Genomic DNA, 9,120 nt, shown 5'->3' on the forward strand with positions numbered 1-9,120 from the left:
GACGCCTCATTCTTCCACTGCACTCTCTGAACACCTAAATTACTCACTCGACCTCATCTTCGGACTAAATAGAGAGAAAGGCTCAACACAGCAGGAAGTCAGCGCAGTCCACAAATATAATCAAACTGTAGATGAGCGATGCTGGCTTTGCGACTTTGGCGCTCCCTTCACCCCAACAGTAAGGAATATTCTTTCTTTGTCACGGTTAGCGCTGGCCAACCGTGGGGATGTGGGAGTGAAGACCCAGATGCAGGACTCTTAATGATGACGAGTGCGTTTATTTACAGCGATGTAAACAGTTCATTGGCTCTCGTGCCACGTCTTCTTCCCAACTGCCTCGTGCTCTCTGCTCCCGTGTCTCTACACACATTTTAAAGAGTTAACTGGAAATTTTTATTTGCAACTTTACACAAAACTCCTCAACAGCCTGTGTCCGAACAAATGAGCAAACATCGTCCAGCGTCTGTCTCCTGAGGGGCACCAGGCAGGGATGCCCACTCTCCCCTTCACTGTTTGCAGTGTTTGTCGAAACACTAGCAGCAGCAATTAGACAGAATACAGTGATTAAGGGCATAAAATGTAAACATAAAATCAGTCTATGTGCAGACGATGTGTTGCTTTCTCTCCAAAACTCACAACAGATGCTTCAGTGTGACCAGAAAATCCTTTTGATTCACAAGTCAAACATGTAAATCCACCTCTAATGAGGAAGATGACGGGAGGAGCCGGAGGAGGTGCCACCTTTCCTCCTCCACCCCCCCGCCATCGCCCCTCTCCTCCTCTAAAAGCAGCCCTGAGCTGCAGCTCTGGATCAGCTGTGTTTGGTTGCAGAGGTGCTGATGCTGCTGCAGCAGAGCTGTAAGTGGGTTCACGTCTTTTTCTCTTTAATCTTGCAGTCAAAGAAAATATGCAGATTTTTCTGAGTCAATTTGGGAAGTTTGGAATTTCCTGTTGTGTCAGAGAGGAAATGATTGCATGCGCAGTTTACCGTCTGTCTCCTCCTGAAATATCACCTGATGATGTCTGATCACAGGTCAGTTTTGTGTGATTCCAGCTGTGATGTTGTGAAAGCAGCTGCTTGTCTGCTGAGACTTTTAGTGGAGCTCAAACTACAGACTGAGCTGCAGCAGCTCACGGTGTGTCAGAGCAGACGGGCATTAACGCTTCAGCCCAAAAAGACGAGCGTGGTTCTTACCTTGGCACGCCTGTGCAGCCGCCTCTTCAGATTGGGATTCATTGAGAATGTGCTGCCTGATGAATGTTGCATGGACTGACACTGCCTTATGCCCCTCATGCTGTTTCAACTGTTATCTCAGATCTTTGTGCTTTAATCAAAGATCTTTTTTATTTTTGTTAATTTTGAAAATAAAAATATTTCAGTAATGAAATAAATTATATAATAATAATTATTATAAAATTATATAATATTTCAGGGTTAAAGTTGAAATACTGTTTACTCTTTAATCCTGAAATAGTACTGTGAGATCTCAGATTTTGTCTTTCTTTCTTCAAATTAACAATACAGTGCACTAAGGGTTTTGTTCTCTTTGTGTCATTTGTTGTTCTGGCCTCTAGTTTAAGTCACTGTCTTCTGTTTCATGGGTTATATTCCTTCTGTCTATCCTTCAGTGTCACGTTTGAGTGTTTGTGATTTGTGTCTTATTTCCTGTTTTATTTTGATAGTCCCGGTCCTATGTCAGTGTATTCAGTTTTACCTGCCCCTGTCTCGTTAGTCCTAATCTCTCCCAGCTGTGTCTCCCTCCTGTTTCCCATTCCCTGATTACTCCCTGTGTATATAAGCCCTCTGTTTGCCTTTGCTCTCTTTTGTGTCGTACTTTCTCCATGCCGTGTGTTTGTCGTGTTCCAGTGTTTCTACTTTTTGTTTTTGAGTTATTTTTATGAGGGTTTTTCAGCATTAAGGCAGCGTTTTGAGTTCCAGTCCTGTCTGTGTGAGTCCTGTACAGTTAGTGATGGGCAGATGAAGCCTCATGAAGCACTGAAGCTTTTCATCCAATTGGTTCACCCCAACGCGAAGCTTCATGAAGCTTCATTTGCTCTAGCAGGACACCTACTGGACGTAAAAATAATAGCTGGCATGAATTTGAAGAGTGTGGCATTTTGCACACAGCCTGTAAATGTCAACAACAAAAGGAGTGTGTAAAACATGTATATTGTAGTGATGGCAGTATACTGTGTATATTTATAGTGGCAGTATGGGAAATGATTATTTGGAAATGCTTGAAATGGAAATGATCATTTACTGTGAGGTGAGGTGTGGTTGGGGTGTGGACAGTAGTTGTGCTTTTGTAACGTTGAGGTATGGACAGCTACACACTGAGGCTTTGACCCTCAGTCCTGCCCGTTCACATTTTATTCTGTAAAAACTAAATTTTCACTGCTTTTATGACCTTTTTAGTGGGGAGAACATAGCTAGGATTTAATGATTTAACAAATCTTTTGAATCCTTTGTCCTCCACAATGCTAAATGGCTGTGAGTCCTCAATCACCATGCTGACCAGGTCTTCATCTATTTGAGATTGTTCTCCTGAGGAAAGACAATAAAGACAAAGCACAAATATAAATATCACACACGTAACTTATAACAGTTGTATAATATTGTTATATCATTTAGTAACATTACTGCATGCTATATTATCATTGCATTTGATGGCTCACCTGGTCTTGCTCCACAATCGGTGTTCCTCTTATTCTCATGCAAAGCTCTGTAGTGCCTAAGCATGGATGAGGTGTTGTTGTTATATCCCAGCTCCCTGGCACATAGCAAACACTTCACCTTGTACAAAAGTAACGACAGCTTAACATAAGTTTTATTGCACCATCAGTATCATGAAAATACATCTTCTGTAGAAATTTACATACCTTGTTGGGAGGAATAAGATCAAAATGTTCCCACACAGGGGAGGACATCCTCCTCTTCTTAGCTGGCTCCATTCTCTCCTGACTTTCTCTCCTCACTCTCATAAACCTCCAAACTGTCTCCAAACTCTCACTAACCACAACTCTCCATCAAACACCCACATTTTGATTGAAGTCTGAGGGGTTTATATCGCTGTCATAGCTCGCGGCAAAGTTCGAACCACTTCATGAACCAGTCACGTGGTACAGCCGGGCAGCGAGGCTGCGGACGTCATCATTTTCAGCTCCTCCCATAAATGAAGCAAGCCTCGATACGCGCTTCGCGGAAACGCCCCCTCCATTACTCGACACACGCTCCGAAGCCTCGATACAGAACGTCCCATCACTATGTACAGTATCTCAGCTGTTCCTAGGACTGCACTCTTCTTCACAGAGATCTCCGATGTTGTTCCTGGGATCTGCTGGAGCCACTTGCCTAGTTTGGGGGTCACCGTACCAAGTGCTTTGATTACCACTGTGACCACTGTTACCTTCACCCTCCACATCCTCTCCAGCTCTTGATATTATTAGAGCTTCCCTTTAAGTCTAGCTTTGTCCAGCCACTGGTAGGATTTCTGGATATTAGCCATCTCCTCTACCTGCCGGTGGTACATACCGTGCAGGGGCCTGTACTTCCATGATGGTTCCTCGTCTCCCTCCTCTTTCTTGGGTTTCTGCTGCCTGAGGTATTAAGTTGGAACAATTCAATTTTATTCATATAGCGCCAAATCACAACAAAAGTCGCCTCAAGGCGCTTCATAGATACAGAGAAAAACCCAACAATCATATGACCCCCTATGAGCAGCACTTTGGCGACAGTGGGAAGGAAAAACTCCCTTTTAACAGGAAGAAAGCTCCGGCAGAACCAGGCTCAGGGAGGGGCGGGGCCATCTGCTGTGATTGGTTGGGGTGAGAGAAGGAAGACAGGATAAAGACATGCTGTGGAAGAGAGACAGAGATTAATAACAGATATGATTCAATGCAGAGAGGTCTGTTAATACATAGTGAGTGAAGAAGAAACACCCAGTGCATCATGGGAATCCCCCGGCAGCCTACGTCTATTGCAGCATAACTAAGGGAGGATTCAGGGTCACCTGGTCCAGCCCTAACTATATGCTTTAGCAAAAAGGAAAGTTTGAAGCCTAATCTTGAAAGTAGAGATAGTGTCTGTCTCCTGAATCCAAACTGGAAGCTGGTTCCACAGAAGAGGGGCCTGAAAACTGAAGGCTCTGCCTCCCATTCTACTTTTAAATACTCTAGGAACAACAAGTAGGCCTGCAGAGCGAGAGCCAAGTGCTCTAATAGGGTGATATGGTACTACAAGGTCATTAAGATAAGATGGGGCCTGATTATTTAAGACCTTGTATGTGAGGAGCAGGATTTTGAATTCTGGACTTAACAGGAAGCCAAAACAGGAGAAATATGCTCTCTCTTTCTAGTCCCTGTCAGGACTCTTGCTGCAGCATTTTGGATTAGCTGAAGGCTTTTCAGGGAGTTTTTAGGACTTCCTGATAATAATGAATTACAGTCGTCCAGCCTGGAAGTAATAAATGCATGAACTAGTTTTTCAGCGTCACTCTGAGACAGGATATTTCTAACTTTAGAGATGTTGCACAAATGGAAGAACGCAGTCTTACATATTTGTTTAATATGTGCGTTGAAGGACACGTCCTGGTCAAACATGACTCCAAGGTTCCTCACAGCGTTACTGGAGGCCAAGGTAATGCCATCCAGAGTAAGAATCTGCTTAGATACCATATTTCTAAGCTTTTCAGGGCCGAGTACAATAACCTCAGTTTGATCTGAATTAAGAAGCAGAAAGTTAGTGGCCATCCAGGTCTTTATGTCTTTAAGACATTCCTGCAGTTTAACTCATTGGTGTGTGTTATCTGGCTTCATGGACAGAGAGAGCTGGGTGTCATCTGCATAGCAGTGTAAATGTATGCTATGTCTTCTAATGATGCTGCCTAAGGGAAGCATGTATAATGTAAACAGAATTGGTCCTAGCACTGAACCCTGTGGAACTCCATAATTAACCTCAGTGTGTGAAGAGGACTCTCCATTTACATGCACAAACTGGAGTCTATTAGATAGATATGATACAAACCACTGCAGTGCAGTACCTGTAATACCTACAGCATGTTCTAATCGCTCTAATAGGATATTATGGTCGACAGTATCGAACGCTGCACTGAGGTCTAGCAGGACAAGCACAGAGATGAGTCCACTGTCAGAGGCCATAAGAAGATCATTTGTAACCTTCACTAAAGCTGTTTCTGTGCTGTGCTGAGCTCTGAAACCTGACTGAAACTCTTCAAATAAACCTCTGCAGATGATCTGTTAGCTGTTTGACAACTACTCTTTCAAGGATGTTTGATATGATATGATATTGATATATCTACCACAGCATCGCAGGCAATACAACTTTATTTATAGCACATTTAAACATCAAAGTGCTTCACAACAAGGTTAGAATATAAGATATAGGAGTCCAAAAAACCCTAAAAAGTACAGATAAAATAAGCAATAAAACTTCAGAATATAATTTAAAAGAGAATTACTGAGTATAAATATAAGGTGGGGGTATTTATACAGTGGAGCATCAGTAGAAGATAAATACTATAGGATAAAATATAGGGGATGTGCACTAACTAGCTGAAAACACTCGGTCAAACAGCCAAGTTTTTAACAGCGTGTTAAATGAATAGATGGAATTAGAGGCGCGAATAGCAGCAGGAAGATTGTTCCAGAAGCTCGGGGCTGCCAGGACAAAAGCACGGTCACCTCTTAGCCGGGATCTAGGCTGCACTACGAGTCTCCCAGGGGTATAGGAGAGCTCTGGACTACTGCAGGACTTTGCTGGTAGATGACGCAGGCGAGCAGTTTGAGTCTAATATCCAAAGTACCAAACAAAGAAAAGAGTAAACAAAAATCACAAAATAAGAAACTGAAAGGGCAGCTTTACTCTTACTTAAATGTAATTGGGAATAAACACTAAAACTAGAAACCGCTGAAGGGGACAGTGAGGGTGATCAGGCAGACAGCTGTGCACACAGCTGGCACAAATCAGGAGTAATGAGCAGGAACTCGATATTAAACAAACACGACTGATTTCACGAGGAGACAAAAGGACGAAACACAGAAAGTAAAATAACTAAATGGAAAGATAACATACACGTGACCAGACTAGATACAAGGAAACTTAAATGTCTTTAATGTCAGTAAAAATGTAAAATCTGCTCTTTCTTCTGTCAGAAGGCCGACAGCAGCTCCACAAACAGCTGGAAGCTCAAGAACCGAACACGACTCTGGATTTGTTTGTCTGACGGGGCACCCCGGGTGTCGACGGCACCAGACCAGCACCCAAAGGAGACCCCGGCAGCCCAGGGACACTGGTAAGACACATCCATACTCTGCATGTAAAACATGGAAGTAGTGACCATGACATCACCCACTGGTTGGTGGAGTAGTCCTTTGAAGCCACGACTTTATGGTCGAGTTTTAGGGGATCAGAGGTAACTGCACGAGAAGGTGTCTGCTGGTAAGGAGACTCGTTTTAGGAGCATCGGGTGGACATTAGACGAACTGCAGCTTTTGGGGGTCTCAGTTATTTATAGTGTTAAATGTTGGGGCTGAACTGTAAGGTTCATTTTTCTACATCCATCTGGATCAGTGATGGATGCTGGAGATGATTCTGGTGAGCTCATCAGACTTACGACATCTCGTTCATGCTGTTACATGAAGGCTGATTTGCAGTTACAAAGCACTTGGCCTCTTGTATAAACAGATTTGTTTAAGAGTTTCCTGATGTTTTTCATTTAGTTACATAACTGGTCTTGAGTATGTGAAGTATTGCGGTCTGACAGGGTTTTTATTCATGGGCCTTTTTGTTTGTTCTCAGTGTTTTTGGCAGCTTTCACAGAGTATTTGTAAAGCTCGTTGTATCAGTGTAGCATCAAACCTGTGTCATTAATCACTGATTGCTGGACCCTTTTGCTACTCCACATTCAGCTCGTGCACTGGGGGAGTGAACATTTAAGACATTCCCGGGCAAGCGGATCTATATAATCTCTCTCATTGGTTCTGGGTCTGCCGCCGGTGTTCCTCTCAGTTGAGCATTGTAACAGGGCGGCCCTTAGCGGCTGGAAACACAGTAAGATGGACCAAGGCAAGTGTAGTGGAACAATAAGTATTTATTTGCCTTACAGCTCCTTACAAACAATTCACTTGTCGAGCTTCTTCACAGCACATCAACCCTCTAATGACAGCCTTAAATATGTTCAGCTGTCACAGACTAAACCATTATTCCACTTTCAGGTAAATTCTTAAATCCCAACCTTCCACCACAGTATACATTATACCAGTTTGAATAAATACATAAATACATTTCACAAACCTTGGATTACCCCAGAAATTAAAGCCGTCCTCAAGCAGAAGAGGAGGGCCTTCAAATTTGGAGACAAGGAGGAGCTGGAAAGGGTGCAGAGAGAGCTGAGGGGACTGATAAGGAAAGGGAAGGACAGCTACAGGCAGAAGATGGACAACCAGCTTCGAGAGAACAACGTTGGTGAGGTCTGGAGGGGCCTCAGAGCCATCTCGAGGTGGGCAAACGAACTGAATCATTACTTCAACAGGTTTGATTCATCATGAGGCGGTCTCCAACCCTCACCCACCCCCACTGCTGCTGCTCCACCTCTGACACCTCCTCTACTCACCCTGCTCACTCCTCCCCACCCCCAACAACAGCAAGACTGTAAATAATGAACAGGCTGTCAACTTTAATTCAAATGCTCATTTTAAGTGCAGACTAAAACATATTGATCACATAATCCCAGCACACAATCCTGTCAATTAAAAGCACTAACAATTAAAGTTTTTTGGGTTTTGTCCCTGGATGTCTCTACAGACATCAGGCAGTCATTGGATTTTCATCCAAGTTTAAAAACTTATATTTATATTAATATAAATATATTATTTAATTATATTGAATTGTGTTTTTTTTCCAATTGCTTTTAAAGCTTTTGAAAATTGGAGGCTGTGCATGAAACTGTCTGACATCCCTGAACAGTTAATAAAACCTTTGATAAACCGAAGCTGAAAGTCTTCAGTCACATTTTAATCTGTTGCCTTAATCGCACAGATACAACTTTAAAGATTTTATAAGACCTTTTTTGTGACGCACAGGGTCGCTCTGGTTTACAACGCTGTTAATAAATACATTTGATTCATGTTTTTCTTTCTTGTGCAGGGTCGTAATGGAAGAAGAGCTCCCGGTGGTGAGAAGGTCTGTTACTGTGCACAGATATCTGACTCACCTGGTGAGAGAGGAACCCGAGAACCACCCAGGTGCTGCTGGGCCACAGGTGAGTCCTATCGTGACGGTATGCTCATGTAACACTAACAAAGCGCTAATGAATGAATGCATATCAGGTATTAAGCTAAATATCGGGCTATTATTAATCAGAAGATGTAAGAACGGCTACTGGAGTTGATTGTCAATAATTAATAAATACAACACAAAAGCTTTTGCAGGTATCATGTATTTCAACAAAACAAAGAAAAAGCCAGTTGGGGTGCACAAACACAACTAAATAATCCTGTAGCTTATATTAAGCAATATAGGTTCTCAAATCAAAAAATGTTCCCCATAAATAACACACATCTGTATCAAAACGAGTCCGGCTCGCCATCCTTTTTAAACCCAAAAGGGTCACCTGGCCTGTATTAAATAAACAGGGTCAACAAGAAATCACAAAAATAATATTAAAATGTTAATGCCAGGTAAGCTAAATACAAGTTATTCTTGTTCCTGTGTACACAACTTATAAATAAAAAAACAACATATTTAACCAATTAGGTCGTTCCAGCTCATTGTGCACTTAGTCTCCCTGTGCGGCTCCAGTTATGTTTACAGTGTGTAGCCAGAAGTTAGTGTACAACAGGAAGAAACAGCTGTGGTGCCTGAAGCCTTCTCTCATGGCTGTCAGTTATAAAGCACATACAAGACAGATGGACCGAAGAGGGAAAGTTTAATAAAACATCATTTTCTTTAAGCTGCTTGTCGTCTTCCTTCAGTCGTTGAGGAATTCTGTTTGTCATGAACGAGCGAAGCAGTCGGTAACGGTAGCTGCTGTCTCCTCTCAGGCTGACGACACAGGAAACTCCATCTTCACGGTGCTGAGGAGGCCACAGGAGCCGGCTGCT

At 42.7% G+C, this 9,120-nt stretch overlaps 1 protein-coding gene across 1 annotated transcript in view; it reads left to right on the top strand.

The window, feature by feature from the left end:
* The first annotated feature begins 712 nt into the window (after positions 1–712).
* Positions 713–9,120, top strand: part of LOC146565032 (uncharacterized) — a 12,106-nt gene continuing 3,698 nt past the window's right edge. Inside the window, exons 1-5 of the mRNA XM_085290228.1 lie at positions 713–858; positions 1,055–1,136; positions 6,172–6,311; positions 8,165–8,279; positions 9,061–9,120. The exon at positions 9,061–9,120 is cut by the window's right edge and continues 37 nt beyond it. Coding sequence (XP_085146354.1) covers positions 713–858; positions 1,055–1,136; positions 6,172–6,311; positions 8,165–8,279; positions 9,061–9,120 — 543 coding nt within the window. The remainder of the gene's footprint in view (positions 859–1,054; positions 1,137–6,171; positions 6,312–8,164; positions 8,280–9,060) is intronic.

This window comes from Mchenga conophoros, linkage group LG11, assembly GCF_057382185.1.
Source record: "Mchenga conophoros isolate Kocher_MC1m ecotype Shallow Benthic linkage group LG11, M_conophoros_male_GT1.1, whole genome shotgun sequence".
NCBI classification, from domain to species: Eukaryota; Metazoa; Chordata; class Actinopteri; order Cichliformes; family Cichlidae; genus Mchenga; species Mchenga conophoros.